Source organism: Squalius cephalus, assembly GCF_949319135.1.
Source record: "Squalius cephalus genome assembly, chromosome: 5".
Taxonomy (NCBI): domain Eukaryota; kingdom Metazoa; phylum Chordata; class Actinopteri; order Cypriniformes; family Leuciscidae; genus Squalius; species Squalius cephalus.
In genome coordinates this window covers 27,613,723-27,630,770 of record NC_137126.1, presented here as the reverse complement: position 1 = coordinate 27,630,770, position 17,048 = coordinate 27,613,723, and the positions used below count along the sequence as shown (strand labels likewise).

At 39.7% G+C, this 17,048-nt stretch overlaps 1 protein-coding gene across 2 annotated transcripts; it reads left to right on the top strand.

Moving 5' to 3' along the window:
- The first annotated feature begins 8,715 nt into the window (after positions 1-8,715).
- pafah1b2 (platelet-activating factor acetylhydrolase 1b, catalytic subunit 2) lies at positions 8,716-14,786 on the top strand. Of its 2 annotated transcripts, XM_079871352.1 has the most exons (7): positions 8,716-8,866; positions 9,030-9,113; positions 11,015-11,115; positions 11,266-11,355; positions 13,585-13,701; positions 13,799-13,921; positions 14,073-14,786. In XM_079871352.1, exons 3-7 carry the CDS (start codon positions 11,038-11,040, stop codon positions 14,349-14,351), a joined length of 687 nt encoding a protein of 228 aa, XP_079727478.1. In that variant the 5' UTR covers positions 8,716-8,866; positions 9,030-9,113; positions 11,015-11,037; the 3' UTR covers positions 14,352-14,786. The 2 variants fall into 2 exon arrangements, with proteins under 2 accessions (XP_079727478.1, XP_079727477.1); XM_079871351.1 differs by lacking the exons at positions 8,716-8,866; positions 9,030-9,113 and adding an exon at positions 10,197-10,524.
- The last annotated feature ends 2,262 nt before the right edge of the window (positions 14,787-17,048 follow it).

Sequence of the window (17,048 nt, the reverse complement as noted above, 5' to 3'; positions counted from 1 at the left end):
GAATCATACCATATACTGTCAAACTCGTAACATGGAAAATTATATAAAAAATTCACAGACAACATATGTTCACATTCATGGCACAATTCAAACGGTATCAGAAAATAATTATTTTCTCCCATTCACTTGCATTGACGATTTTTCAACCTAGAGGTCCACTTGGGGTTTTACGGATGGGCGGGACTTACCAGCTCTATACTACAACTTAATTACAACTATATACTTAGTACAACATTAGTTGTTTCAAAATAGCACACTTCAAGTTAACTAATCATTAACACACTTAATATTAGTATACTGTATTAGACTGGCTGCAAGTATACTTAGCATATTTTTTTCCTCCAGGGCTTGTTTATGCTGGAGATGGCTATTGCTCCACTCATACGGGGCTCCAGACCAGCATTTACTTTTGTGTTGCTTGGTAACACACAAAGCTTGATGCTTCGGATTTTAGCCTATGGAGATCATTTTTGCTGGCAGAGAAAAACTCACAAGGTGCTTTCCAATTCACGTATTTGTGTATTCTATGCCATTTTTAGCTAAATAAATAGTATGTTCACACTGAAAATTCCAAAATGATAAAATGTGCTTCAAATACACATGTGGCAGACTCCGACATTGAATGACAAAATAACCTAGACAAATTAATACACAAGACATTATAGAGTACATAGAGTGCGTAATTTGGGACACAACAGACTCTGGCCAAATTTGCCTGTACATTTATGTTTTGTATCATGTTTGATATCAGGCTTTTATGGCCCAAATAAATTGGGAATATGGAGCCTGCACTTGAGGAGAGGAAAAACACCTAAATTTTATTCAGAGGACCAAACTAAGCCAAATTATGTTTGGTGCAGATGTTGTTTAGGCTATTTATATGGCCAAAACACAAGACAAAATTCTCATAGCTCTTAAAACGTAAAATGTAAAGCATAAATTATCAGTTATAATAGTAAAATTACTACATAAAGTAACATTTCTACATACAAGACTACATTTAATCAGTTAGCCTATACTGTGTTTATAAAAAAAAAAGTTGGGTTTATCAAAGCCCTTGTTCTGGCTTTGCCTATCTTAGCATTTTTTTGCTCCCCCTGCTGGTCTTTCTATATTCTGCACTTTGAATTGGTTTTATTCAGTTTCCGGGGTTGGGTTCAAAAGAACAACACAACACATGGTACAGCATGTTGAATTTGCCGTCAGTCCATAGCAACAACAACTCTTAAACGAGGCACTGCCTGTAAGTGGAATTTGATTATTCTTGAATATGGCATTTTGTATGTTTTTGAGGGAATGCATATAAAGTGATTGTTTTCATAGTTCTGCATTATATTGTGTGAACACTTGTATTATTTTCTCCTGTTGTACATTGATGGACTCGACATTTACCATGTTACAGTTTATTTATGTATTCTTTTTGTTTTTATATTGTGTTACAGTTTTACACATTTATTCAGTAAATCTGAACGACGACTCCGGTGTCAAGATTGTTTATTGAGTGGATGTGTTTAGCTTGCTGGGTACGAAGCCAGTACAGTAAAAAGGCAAGCTTCATACAAAAGCTGTTTATCATGGAAACTGGATTTCACCTGCTATTGTCATCCATGGCATAGAGGCTCACATGACAACTGCAGAATATCCACGGTAAAATCCATCAAACTTGAATTTTCAACCAGTCATGGAAGATAACAAAAGTCAGTCAGCTTCATCTCGACGTTCCATGACTTCCAGCAAGTCCACGGCCAGCATGGCAGCGACTAAAGCAAGAGCAGAAGCTGCGCAAGCAAGGGCCTCATTTGCAAAAAGGGAAATGGAAATTAAAATAGAGAAAGCTCGCCTTGAAGCAACATTAGACGCAATGGAGAAGGAGAGAGAGGCGGAAGCCGCAATGGCAGAAGCCGCAGTCATGGAAGCTGCTGTCGCAGATCTAGAGGTGAAAAGTTCACATCATAGTTTAACTATTCACCTTCCACAGCAAAGTCCTAGGCAACGTATTGAAGAGTATGTAAAACAACACAGTGAACTTAGTGACACTGTACCAACCAAAGGCAATTCAAAGACTGAATCACCTCAAGATCTAGAGGATGAGAAAAAGCCTTCTTCACCTGTGTATCGAGTACTGTCCTCGTGGAATGCCAGTCAATACGGTGGCAGTGAGAATGAAGAGCAGTGTAATCCTCCTTTTCCCCAGTCTTCTCATAGCTTCTCACTCCATACGAAGAATCCAGCTGCTCCCATGCACCATCCCAGAAGAAACACAAATCATCCTACTCAACACTCTGGTCATGATGCAGCCACGTATGACTTAGCTAAGTTTTTAGCACGAAATCAGCTTGTGACATCAGGACTCAACAAATTTGATGACCGTCCTGAAAATTATCTGGCCTGGAGATCATCATTTCTCAATGCCATCAAAGACCTTGATCTTACAGCAGGTGAGGAATTTGATCTACTGATTAGGTGGCTGGGGAGAGATTCAGCAGATCATGCCCGTCGCATTAAGTCTGTAAATGTAAGGAATTTACCTGCTGGTCAAATTTGATGACCGTCCTGAAAATTATCTGGCCTGGAGATCATCATTTCTCAATGCCATCAAAGACCTTGATCTTACAGCAGGTGAGGAATTTGATCTACTGATTAGGTGGCTGGGGAGAGATTCAGCAGATCTGTACAAGTCTGTAAATGTAAGGAATTTACCTGCTGGTCTTGAACTGATTTGGGAGAGGCTAGATATGACCTATGGGTCTCCAGAAGCTATTGAAAAGGCTCTCTTCACAAAAATAGAGACTTTTCCAAAGATAACAGCTAAAGACCATCATAAGCTTCGCGAATTAGGAGACTTGCTTTTGGAGATAGAAGCTGCTAAGAGTGGAGGTGATCTATCCGGGCTCACTTATCTCGATACAGCCAGAGGTGTTAATCCAATTGTGCAAAAGTTGCCCTTTGGACTACAAGAAAAGTGGATGATGCAGGGTTCACACTACAAGTACACATATGGAGTTTCTTTCCCACCATTCTCCTTCTTTGTTGGGTTTGTGTGTACAGAAGCAAGAGCACGCAATGATCCAAGTTTTAATTTTTCTTCCCTCTCCATAAACCCTGGTGGATTGAACCGGTATAGTGAAAGCCACACCCATGTTCATAAACCTGTTGCAGTTCATAAAACAGATGTGATGCCCCCCTTTAATCTTTCTTATGAAAAGAGTCTTCAGAGAGCGACCAATGAGATAGATAAGCAATGTCCAATACATCATAAACCTCATCCTCTCAAGAAATGCAGAGCCTTCAGAGAAAAGCCATTAGAAGAAAGAAAAAGGATTTTGAAGGAGTTGTCTATCTGTTTTAGATGCTGCTCATCAATTAAACATGTGGCTAAGAATTGTGATGTGTCAGTCAAATGCTCAGAGTGTGAGAGTGACAAACACCTGGCTGCTCTTCACCCGGGCCCAGCGCCGTGGCATTCTGGTTCTACACCTTTTTCACTGCATGGCGGGGAGGAAGAGGAGTCTTATGGTGGTGATGTGTCATCAAAATGCACCAAGGTTTGTGGCAAAGGGTTTAGCGAAAAGTCGTGTTCCAAAATTTGCCTTGTTAATGTTTATCCTGTTGGTGACCCCAACCAAGGCAAGCGGATCTATGCCATAATAGATGAGCAGAGCAATAGATCTCTGGCCAGATCTGAATTTTTTGACATGTTCAGTGTACGAGGAACCTCTGGACCATACACATTAAAGACATGTGCAGGAAAAGTGCAAGCAAATGGAAGAAGAGCTCACGGTTCATCATTGAATCTGCAGATGGTGAGATACATTTTCCACTTCCTACTCTTATCGAATGCAATAGTATGCCAGATAACAGAGATTAAATACCAACCGCTCTTGCTGCCCTGCATCATAGACACCTAAAAGTGATAGCAGACAAGATACCACCTATTGACCCAAATGCTAAAATACTGCTCCTGTTGGGAAGAGACGTAATAAGAGCGCATAAAGTCCGCAAGCAATTCAACGGTCCTCATGATGCTCCATATGCCCAAAAATTGGACCTTGGTTGGGTCATTGTGGGAGATGTGTGTCTAGGAAAGTGTCACAAGCCCTCTCCGGTGAACTGCATGAGAACACACATCTTAGAGAATGGCAGACCAAGCTACTTCAGTCCATGCAATAATCACATTGTACTGAAGGAGATGTTCAATGAGAAAAAACAGATCCAAAAACCACCTCACTTGTCATACTGTCAAGTAAGCCCATTAAGCTGCAGACTTGGCCAGTCAGTCTTTCAGCAGACCAAAGACGACAATAAATTTGCCCCTTCGGTAGAGGATCAGTTATTTTTGGATATCATGGAAAAGGAATTCTTCAAGGACTCGAGTAACAGCTGGGTAGCACCATTGCCATTTCGTAAGCCTAGGAGACGCTTGCCTAACAACAGAGAGTATGCTAAAAGACGTTTCATGTCTCTCCGTCGCAATCTTGACAAATGACCAAAGATGAGAAATGACTTCACGGAGTTCATGCAAAGAATACTCGACAACGACCATGCAGAGCTAGCGCCTCCTTTACAAGATGGCCAGGAGAGCTGGTATCTTCCATCATTTGGCGTGTACCATCCAAAAAAACCAGGTCAAATACGAGTTGTATTTGACTCTAGTGCACAGTTTGATGGAGTATCTCTCAATGATGTACTGCTGTCTGGCCCTGACCTTAACAATAGTCTGTTAGGGGTCCTCATAAGATTTCGAAAGGATCCTGTTGCCATCACTGCTGACATACAGCAGATGTTTCACTGGTTCTTGGTCCGAGAGGACTGTCGTGATGTTTTACGCTTTCTATGGCATCATGACAATGATCTGACTAAGGAGGTCGTAGACTATAGGATGCGAGTTCACGTATTCGGGAATAGCCCTTCACCGGCAGTGGCTATTTATGGAATTCGCCGAGCTGCCAGAGAAGAAGAAAACGAGTATGGTAGTGATGTGAGTAAATTCATTGAACAAGATTTCTATGTGGATGATGCCTTAAAGTCATTTCCTACTGAGGAAGAGGCCATCGATTTGCTTAGAAGGGCACAAGAGGCACTAGCTGCCTCAAACCTCAGGCTTCACAAAATTGCTGCAAACAGAGTTAAAGTAATGGATGCTTTTCCAAATAACGATTTAGCTAAGGATATCAAATGCCTTGACCTCTCAACGGATGACTTACCAGATCAACGAAGCTTGGGGGTACAGTGGAATCTAATGTCGGATACCTTCTCCTTCCAAGTGCCAGACATTGAAAAGCCATACACACGTAGAGGAGTCCTTTCAACAGTGAACAGCTTATTTGATCCTCTCGGATTCTTGGCACCAATCACAATTCAGGGCCGGCTACTCTTAAGAGAACTCTCATCACAGACACATGAGTGGACACACCACTACCTGAAAACAGACATGAAGAATGGACACGATGGTGTCATTCGCTGCAAGACTTGAGAAGTCTAAACATTCCACGCATGTATGTATCCATTCCTTTTTCTGAAGCCAAACACACTGAAATATGTGTCTTCTCGGATGCCTCCATGAAGGCTTTCTCAGCTGTTGTGTACTTGAGAGCCTCGAATCAGAATGGCAACACAGAGGTTGGCTTTATTCTTGGCAAGGCAAGGTTGGCTCCAAAACCTGATCTCTCTGTACCTAGGTTGGAACTATGTGCTGCAGTCCTAGCTGTTGAATTGTCTGAACTCATTACAGAAGAGATTAATCTGAAGCCGGATAGAATAAGGTTCTACACGGATAGTAGAGTAGTGTGAGGCTACATCTATAATGAGTCAAGACGGTTCCATGTTTATGTGAGCAACAGAGTGCAGCGCATCAGACAGTCTACTCAGCCTGAACAATGGAGGTACGTTTCCTCTGAGCAAAATCCTGCCGATCATGGCTCTCGTTCGGTTTCATCTGCGAAGCTTGAGGCCACAACTTGGCTCACAGGACCTTCATTTTTGCACTATCCATCAGAGCAGCTCCCTGATAGTCCGAGCTCATATGACCTTATTGATGCAGAGAAAGATGTTGAAATCCGCTCTGAGGTTAAAGTCTTGTCTACCCACATCAAAATGGACCAGTTAGGTACCAAAAGATTTGAGCAATTCTCAGACTGGAGAACAGTCGTCAGAGCTGTGGCGCGGCTGCACCACATTGCTCATTGTTTCACTGAACCAAGTGACGATAGTCAGTGCACCGGTTGGCATTTTTGCTCAAAGGGCTTATCTGTAAGCGATCTCTTGAAAGCAGAGGAAATCATCATCAACAGTGTACAACATGAAGTGTATTCAGAGGAGCTTAAATGCATCACTTCCACGGGTGAAATCCCCTCACATAGTCCACTTTTAAAGTTGAATCCAGTCATTGACAGAAATGGGTTGCTAAGAGTTGGTGGACGCATCAGACAAGCAAAGCTAGGAGATAAAGAAACAAATCCCCTAATCATCCCGGCTCGCCATCATATCACAGTCCTACTGGTCAGACATTTTCATGAACGTGTGCAGCATCAGGGCAGACATCTTACGGAGGGCACTATAAGATCTAATGGCTTTTGGATAATTGGGGCTAAAAGATGCATTAGCAGTATTATCCAAAAATGTGTTACTTGCCGTAAACTAAGAGGCAAGATGGAGGAACAACAGATGGCTGACCTGCCAGCGGAAAGGCTGCAAATGGATCCACCCTTTTCCTTTGTCGGCTTAGATGTGTTTGGGCCATGGGAGGTGAACTCACGGCGCACAAGGGGTGGTCTAGCAAATAGCAAGAGGTGGGCAGTGTTGTTCACTTGCATGTGTACCAGAGGAGTTCACATAGAGGTGATTGAGTCAATGACTTCCTCAAGTCTCATTAATGCTCTCAGAAGATTCTTTTCTATTAGAGGTCCTGCCAAGCAGCTGCGCTCCGACTGTGGGACGAATTTCGTTGGTGCCTCTAGAGAGCTTAAAATGAGTGAGAACGAACAATCAGAGGTGAGAGAATACCTGCTTGAGCAAAGATGTTCCTGGGTATTTAATCCGCCACACTCTTCTCATATGGGTGGCGCCTGGGAACGCATGATTGGTGTTACAAGGCGAATCCTAGATTCAATGCTCCTAGAAAACTGGTACGCACAGCTTACTCACGAAGTCTTAGTAACATTCATGTCTGAGGTCACAGCCATCATTAATGCACGGCCTCTAGTCCCAGTCTCCACAGATCCTGAATTCCCCTTCATTCTAACACCATCTATGCTTCTGATACAAAAACCTGGTAATCTCACAACTCCACAAGAAGATTTCAGCAAGAAAGACATGCTCCAATCTCAATGGAAACGGGTTCAAGCCTTAGCAGAAATGTTCTGGAATAGGTGGAGGAAGGAGTATCTCGGAACACTTCAGAGCCGTTGCAAATGGTTTCACAAACATCCGAACATCAAAGAAGGTGACATTGTACTGCTCAAGGACAAACAAGTCCAAAGGAATGAGTGGCCAATGGGGATAATTGTGAAGGCCGTTCCCAGTACAGACGGTATGGTGAGGAAAGTGGATGTGAAAACTGTTCAACATGGGACAACCAAAACCTATCGCAGATCTATATCTGAATTAGTATACCTCCTGTCTTCAGATCAGGCTGTTTAGTCTAGTAACTGTTGGTGTAAATGGTATCTTTGAGATACCAGACGGGGAGTGTTCTGGCTTTGCCTATCTTAGCATTTTTTTGCTCCCCCTGCTGGTCTTTCTATATTCTGCACTTTGAATTGGTTTTATTCAGTTTCCGGGGTTGGGTTAAAAAGAACAACACAACACATGGTAGAGCATAGCAATGCACTAGAAGTGCCTAGTCTGCCGGAAAGGAATAGAAGAAGAAGAAGAAGAATGGTAGAGCATGTTGAATTTGCCGTCAGTCCATAGCAACAACAACTCTTAAACAAGGCACTGCCTGTAAGTGGAATTTGATTATTCTTGAATATGGCATTTTGTATGTTTTTGAGGGAGTGCATATAAAGTGATTGTTTTCATAGTTCTGCATTATATTGTGTGAACACTTGTATTATTTTCTCCTGTTGTACATTGATGGACTCGACATTTACCATGTTACAGTTTATTTATGTATTCTTTTTGTTTTTATATTGTGTTACAGTTTTACACATTTATTCAGTAAATCTGAACGACGACTCCGGTGTCAAGATTGTTTATTGAGTGGATGTGTTTAGCTTGCTGGGTACGAAGCCAGTACAGCCCTTTTGTTTATTTGCACATTACATGGCAATTGAGTTTGTTCAAAAGGTAAAGAATAGCCTTCTTTAAAAAATAAAACTTACAACATGCACTTAATAGAACAAAACCTGTTCCTCATCATTTGTACAGTCACAATTATATAGTCACTGGTAGGCTATTGCTCAGGCAGATGGTTTGTGTGTGACATTTTAGAATGATATAAAAATTATTTTTAGAATTAAAATGTAGCCTACATTAATAAGTTAAGCAAAACAAATTGTTTATGTCTGAGATTCATTTTAGCATTGAATTCTGGCAAAACATGTAAAAAAATAAAATGAATGATGTCTTTGAATGATGACTTTTTTTTTCAATAAAAGTTAAATATCCCCATTGACCAAAAAGTAAACATCCAAATTGACCGACCACCCCCCTGTATCTGCATGAAATGGTTTGGTCCTGCCTTAGCGCACTCATCAGTGACGGTGTTGTTTAGTTACAGACACAGTCAGTCGATGCGCCAGAAACACAGAGACCACAATGTTGCAAAATAAAAGAAAATCTGGTTTTCAAAAAAGGAAAGAGAGAAAAGAGAGAGAGGAAAGACAAAAGAAAGGGTGTCAATCTGTTACCCAGTTTTTTCACCAAGGTGGGTAGCCTTTAGTCTGTGAGTGGTATTAACCTGTTGTCCATAGTGAAATAAGCTAGCTAGCTGCAGGCTAGTGTTAGCCTACATTTCATCAACATTTAATCAGTGCAGGGAAACTTTTAGCAAGATATTCATATTAAATCATTGTCCATGCCCCTTTTAGCAGACTTAACAACAGATGAGTAGCAGCACCCCAGTCTCCCCGTAACTAACGTTAACGTTACCCCTCCCTGTCCCAGTGAAGAAGGTGAGCAACATTGTGTTAATGACTTGGCAATAATGTATTATAATGTATATAACTAACGACTTTTCATCATCTTTTTACCATAACAAAAAAGAAAATGAAATATTTATTAATGACAGAAATCAAGCACAATTTTTTTTTTTGTCCTGTCTGTACTGGATGCACAATGAGTAGCTTACCTCAACCTGCATGTAAGTTACAGACAATATTAAAATAATCCAGTTTGATGCGTTCATTTAGACTGAATTTTGGCCGTTAAATGACATCTATAGATACAGACTTTATTATTCCCATCATTCCAAACCTCAAAACCTATTGATTTAGTGATCACTTGATCTGTTTTATAGCACTATAATAACCCTGATGTGGAAATTCCGTTTTAGACATCAACTTTATTTTGTTGTTGGCATATATGTGCAGTTAAGTTAAAAAATCTGCTGTTTTCATTGTTTTGAGATGATGATGTTAATTTATTTTGATTAAAAAGTTAATATATATTTTTCTTTTTTTAAAAAATCTGTCATTATTTTTACAATAAAAATACATTGAGACTGTAAAGGGTTGCCTTAAGGACATTTTTATGGTGGCTTTTAATCTTGCATCAAATAGTGCTGCATACTGTATGCAGACTTGCATTTACAAATCACCAGCAGCAAATATTGTGCTAAAGTATTGAACTACAAGAAGCAAGACAGTTGCAAGCCTTTGATTAGAGTTATGTAAAGCTTTTGATGGGACAGTTAGGTCCTATAGATGTGGTGACAACAGCTGCGCAGAGGGGGCCCAATTTTTTTTTTTTTTTTTTTTTTTTTTTTTTTTTGTCATGGGGCCCAAAATTCCTGGTGCTATAAAGATATATTTTGAATTTATTCTGTCCCTTGTTTTCCTTTAAAGAACCAAAGACTGTCCTTTATTTAACTCCCCTGAAGTTGGCAACCCTTCTCTTGCTCTTGTGAATTTATAACGGTTATTCCAGTCATAGATCTCGCCTATATTTTGCCGTCACGATGAGGCGGGACAGCGCTGAATGGGAAGTGCGTGACGATGGCTGTAGGCGGAAGTGAGGCTTCCAGAAAGTGCGAGGGCGGTTGCGCAGGGAAGTGGGGAGGCGGTTGGTTGGATGCTATTCGGTTTACATAACGCAAACATTTACTGTGATTTCTTTAATAGACCACGCGCTATATACCCCCATAATTAAACCATTAAACATTAATATTATTGTGTGGACTAAGTCCGTTAAGGTTGCATTGCTGGAAAAAGCAGTCGAGGTGCGCGGCTGCAGAAACATTCATCTGCATCTTCTTCCCCGGACAGTCAGTTGCGGTGCTGCTGTAGGTGATTGAGGAAGCCCTGCCCTGCTGCACACACCCGCAGCTTACTCACTGCAGACGGGATTTGCAAACACTGTAGCCAGGTTAGTCAAGAAGAGGCGTGCATAGAGACGGACGTGTGTGTGCGTGATGCCACCAGGAATGTTTTCCTTTTGTCCCGGCTGTTGATTCATTCTTCTTCGTTATACCATCAGCTAAACATTCCTGGGATCATCATCCCTGACCCTGTCAGTCGCAGTCATTAAAGCACATCTATGAAGCGTTAATCTTTACTGCACAACCTCTGCTGTGTGTTGGCTTCATCCGGGGTCCATCATCATCATCATCATCATCATCATCCTCCTCATCACCCTAGGACTAAAAAGCAAAACACGCGCTCTTTGTGCGGCGGTTTGATATGTGTGCTTGGCACGCGCGAAACTACCCTTCAATGATCTATATTTTGCTCGGAGTGAATATTATTGACAGTTGTATCTTACAGCTGCGAAATTAGGACTCAGTCTGAACCAGTCAACAATTGCATTAATTTCCATTACGTCAGCACGGCCGCTCATTAGTATTGTTGTTTTGTAGCACCTGTGTTTGTGTCGAAGAGAATGAGCGCTGAGGAGAATCCCGCTGCTGAACCTGCGCCCGTGATCGACGTGCAGGGAGACGGACGCTGGATGTCACAGGTGTGCTCCATTGTGAAAGACTTCTGTAGTCACCGTGCATACTTGTAGCATCTCAGAGCTGTGCAAAATCGTTTCCTCTTTCATAACCCCTCAGTCTGATTAAGGATTGGCGTAACAAGCTCGGATTTATTTTGTTCTGTATTTTTGCAGCACAACCGGTTTGTGCAGGAGTGCAAGGATGCGGAGCCTGATGTTCTGTTTGTGGGGGACTCAATGGTGCAGCTTATGCAACAGCACGAGGTGATTGTTATCTCGTTAATAAGTCAATCCATAAAAAAGGAGAACTACTCGGTTGCAATTCCATTTGCTCAGTTAGAAGATGCTTCTATCCAAATACAAATCAGAATAGCAGAAGCAATGAATCCAAGATAGACCAAAGAAACTGGTATTGCTTCCATACTAATCTTTCAAAACAGTGCTTGAGAGCAGAAGTGTTTGTGCAAAATGTTGAAATGCACAAGACATGTAATGGTATTAAGTGGTTTGAAAGCTGAAATATAATATTTTTTTGTATTTGAAATTATGAACTTATATTAAAATATTTTATTTAAAACTAGTGTATTTTTATAAATATTTGAAAGCACTATATGGAATTGTACGTGTATTTATAGCCAGTCATAGAAAATCAAATATGAAATTCAAAATATAAAAATTAACAACTAATTTTCCCATGATAATCATGATTTTTAATCTGAACCACTCTGGAATACTTGATTCCGTTTGGTTTTTCATGGCATTCAGTGGTCAGATATTTTTGGATAATGATCGTTGTATATCTGTACTGTCATGTGGGGCTCCACAAATATTGGCACCCTTGGTAAAAGAGCAAAACTGACTGTGAAAACTTGTTTTTGCCATTTCTCCTCTTAGTCTTTCGTTCAAATTCACAAATATTGAAAAACCTTTAATTGAAATTAACTGACACGAAATATAAATGTGTAGTAAATTAAATAAATATGGGTTTCTCCAGTAACAATCTAACTGTAGTATATTCCCGTTCATATGGTAGGTTTTTAAATTAACCTTATTGACCAGGAACACTAGTCAGTCATCATGACTTTCTGTTTCACTGGATTCTAAATATGTCGTGACACACAGGCCAAATTCCCATAGTCATCCATCACTATGGGAAAGACCTGAGATTACAGTAATAATGTGTGACAAAAGGTTGTTGAGCTGCACAATTCATGAGATGGCTATAAAATAATAGTTTAATTTTTGAAAAACTCATTTACATTATCTGGGCAATAATTGAGACGTTTAAATCAACTGGAGATTGTAACTATTTTGGAAGAGGATGTGTGTCTGTATTAGCCACACACACACTGAGGATGTTTGAGTTGCCAAACTAACTGTAAGGATCATAGCTGTACTGATGAATGCATAGCAGTACTAGCAAAGAACTGCTGATGCTTGTCGGGTCTTGGGGCCAGAAAATCTCCAAAACTATGATCAAACCTCACCTATATAACCACAACTTGTTTGGAAGGGTTGCAATAAAAAAAGCCGTTGGTGACATCAAACAGCAATCTCACTCACCTGCAGTTTGCCAGGTGTTACTGGAACTTTCAGTGGGACTGGGTTTTATAGTCAGATGAGACCAAAATAAAGCAAGAGGTGGGTTGGGCATAGACAGAAACATAGACATGTAGAAATGTACCGCATCTTTAATGCTGTGGGGCTAATTTTCTTCCAAAGACTCCGGACAACTTGTTAGGATACACAGTTTCATAAACTCCAAATACCAGGAGATTAAATCAACACCTGGTTGGATCTTCCAGCGTGAGTAATCAAAAGAGTGATCCACATCTCAAAATAAACAACAGAATAGTTCATTGACCACAGAATGAAGGTTTTGCAGTCCCCTGACCCAAACCTAATAAAAACATGTGGGATGAGCTGAAGAAAAGAGTCCACAAGAATGGGCCTCTGAATCTAAATGATCTGGAGAGATTCTGTATGGAGGAATGATCTCAGATCTCTTGCCATATGTTCATCAACCTTATTACACATTGTAGGAGAAGATCCAGAGCTGTTATCTGGGCAAAGGGAGGCTGCACAAAGTAGTAAATGAAGGGGTGCCAATAATTGTGGAATACTTATATTTCAGGGGGAAAATTTGTTTTATGATAAAAAAATTTAACTATTTGAATGAAAGAAATGGCTAAAAATAATTTTCAGTCAGTTTTGCTCATTTATCAAAGGTACCAAAGCTCTAAGCTGCTAATAAAATAATTTAAACTCGCATGTCATGTTAGTTTATTTATTGGTAATTATCCATATGGCTAATAGTATTGCGATAATGACACTTAAAGGCAATTTTAAAATGAAAAAGGTATGACTCTTTTGCTTTTTCACTATTGTACACCTGATATGTTTTGTGTCTGTTGTTAATAATCAACATGTATAGTTTTTTTTAAATAGATTTACATATTTTGGTTTGCAATTTTTTATTGGTGCTGGTCTCAGGTGTGGAGGGAACTCTTCTCACCTCTCCATGCTCTGAACTTTGGGATTGGTGGAGACACAACCTGTAATGTGCTGTGGAGACTACAGAATGGAGAACTGGAGAACATCAGACCCAAGGTGAGGTGGTTTGTTGTAAATAGTTTAAACAACATTTACCATAAAGCGAAATGTGTGTTCACCAGTTGTAACTGTGTCCTCGTTTGTTTTTCCACAGGTGGTGGTTTTATGGGTAGGAACTAATAATCATGAGCACTCTGCGGATCAGGTTGCAGGAGGAATACTGGCCATTGCGCAGTTACTTCTGTCTCTCCTCCCCAGTTCCAAAATTATTGTTTTGGTGAGTCACCTAAATCACTATGTATATATATTCTTGATGTGAGATTTGTGGTGTTGTAATTAATGTGTATATACAGAGTATTAACTCTCAGCAGTTCAGTTTCAGTTCGTTTTTTTGTCAAAGCTGATTGGTCGTAATTCCTGTCATTCAGGGCCTGTTACCAAGGGGAGAGTTTCCTAACCCCCTGAGAGAGAAAAATGCATCGGTGAACAATTTACTCCGCGCATCTCTTCCTCGACTCGGCCATGTTCAGTTACTTGATGTGGGAGGTAGTTTTGTCCACTCAGATGGGACTATTTCCTCTCGAGACATGTTCGACTTCCTGCATCTGACCGCTGGTGCGTACAGGACCATGTCGACGACCCTCCACGAGCTGCTGCTTCAACTGTTGGACGAAACGCCTCAAGAGAGGCGGGCCTCGCTGGTTTAAGAAGGGCACCACATTGGTCATTCACTGGAGAGGCAGGGTTAAGAAATGTTGGATATTCAGGATGTACTTAAAATACTTAATTTAGAAAAACAAAGAAAAATGCAAAAAGATCAGCAAACAAGGGGATGTTATACAGTGACCAATTTTATAGGAAAAGTATAAACTGTGTATATGTTTCTAAGATGCAGAATAGACAACAGCAGGAGAATGAAGAATATATGTGTGATAAGAAATAGTTTGTCTTAGGACATATTGCTTTGCAGGTGGGACCTCTTCAAAATCTCATTGTCACTGTCTCAACAACCTTTAATAGTAGCACTTACTCTGCCAGCTTCTCTGTGCCTTCATACATGCACGCAGTCACACTCACAACAGTGTTATGATGACAGCTACATGATTCAGTTCACACAAGATAAATCATGCCTTCGAAATGTCAGCTTTTGTCTTATTCCCATTTTTAATTTTAAATTTTCTTTTGGCACAGAAGCATCCGAAACTTTCTCTTTCGCCCTTTCGTATTCCCCATAACAAAAATATGATATATTAGAGTAAGACTTGAGTGATCAAACCATATCATTCCTTGTGTGTGGGTTGAGTCTGAGTGTGAGAAAGCTCCTAATGCACAACCACAAGGTTTTCAGTGTTAATTTTATCTCACATGCATCCATGCGATCTGTAAAATATTATGTGAAGAGCTGAGTATGAGTGAGTATGGGAGAGCCAGTGGGCAAGAAGTGATAAATATATGTGTGTGTGTGTCTGTCTATGTATATATATAAATATATATATATATGCTGTATATATATATATAATCTGTTAGTAGTAATGTACTCTGTGCAAGTGCTTATGTAGCTGGTGCTGGTGAATGTGAATGTTATTGTGTTCGAGTGTAAGAGATCAACCATCTATAACTATTTGTTTGGTCTGCAAAGCGTGCACTATTACTGCGGCACAACTGCCACATGCTTCAGATCCAAGAATTCCAATAAATTAGCAGGGATCTAAACTCATGTGTGTACACTTTCTTTCACTGCTGTTAATATGTGATGCTTACAGTATTTCAGTTTCTTCTTACAGAATTTTTACATGATGCTAACATTATTCTTTCAAACCAACCCTGTGAATCTGCATTCTCACCCAATCCAGATTCACAGCAAAAACTACTAAGAGTTTCTGCATCCAAATTCATATCTTAATACTTGTAATAATTTAGATAACCTAATACTGCTCATAATCTTTTACTATAATCCTAAAAAGGATCAATTAAATGATGGCAAATTTAAAGTCTGCAAAATGAGAAGTAACTCTGGAAATCAGTTCACAAGGTAGGCTACTACATGGCAATGGCATGCTTTGCTTTTCAATTTTGGGTTCTGATGTAACAGGGATTCATACAGGTTGCATGAACTGACAAACAGTGACAAGTTACTGCTGATGGAGCTCTGTTCTGATGATACAGACTTAAGCCACTTAGATAACCTCATACTCTGTACATTAGCTGTTTGACCCTCTCTACTTGCCCATTAGAGATGAGGTGGTAAAGTCTATGCGAAGTACAAAAAAAACATAGTTAACTCATAAATCATAAAGAGAGTGCATCAAAGATTACACTTATGTATTTTGACTATTTTTTAAAATAAGGTTTTAAATTATATGTATACATTAAATTAAAGGTTTATATATGTATTTTTAATTTCTTATTTAAATAATTTCTTATTTGAAATGAAAGTCCAGCACTTGTGTATTGTAACAGGAATAGTCAAGATTTTAGGACATATAACCTCAATTTTATTAGACAATGTTTTCCACATCATGTTCACATTTTTGTAAAGAAATCAGCATTATGGTTCATTTATGAATACTAAACTGAAATGTCTATAGTTTTCAGTCAAAATGCCACTTAGCATAAGCTAATCAAGGTAATTTTACTCAAGAATGTGAGGAGTTGAGTAAATCAAGGGACAAAGATAACTGATTGATCAATGACCCCTGACTGGTAATGGACCTTTTCCACGACAGCAGTTGATAAAATTTGATTTGGAGCCAAAGGAGGTGGAGATCAAGGTTTGCTACACGTTGCCAAATCTGTTATGACACTGAGATGTAATCACATGGATTTGTTGTGTTCAATAACAAACTGCTTAATCACAAACTAATAAATGCCTGACGAACTTACTAAGCATAAAAAATAATCTAAAAATATTGCTTTAATTGCTGAATTACAACAATTGAATTGGCATTAGTGAATTTAGTTTCCTGCCCCAATGCTGAAGTGTATTAGAAAAAAAAAAGAGTAATATTGGTCCTCAGAATCATTGTTTGATGCAATTAAACATCTGCATTTTGATTCACAGTGGTTTATCAAAGCAATATCTGAAAAAATGATGATTCCAGTTAAAATATTTTATCTGACAGACAAAATATAATGGAATATTTTACATGTTATTTGTGTTTTGTGAGTCTGCCAGTGTATTGACGTGTCTACAGATATCTAAAATGTGTCTTTTATTGCACCTACCCTTTGAACCTCTGATGTGTAAGAGGACAGGGTTCCAACTCCACACGCACTGTTCCTGCCCTATATAAGACCTTTGCCTCTGCTGTCTGTCCTCGAACATTCAGAGCAGCAAAACTCAGGTAAGGGCGCAAACCAGCAGGAGAGCAAAATTGGGATCAAGACAATTCAGAATGCAGAGG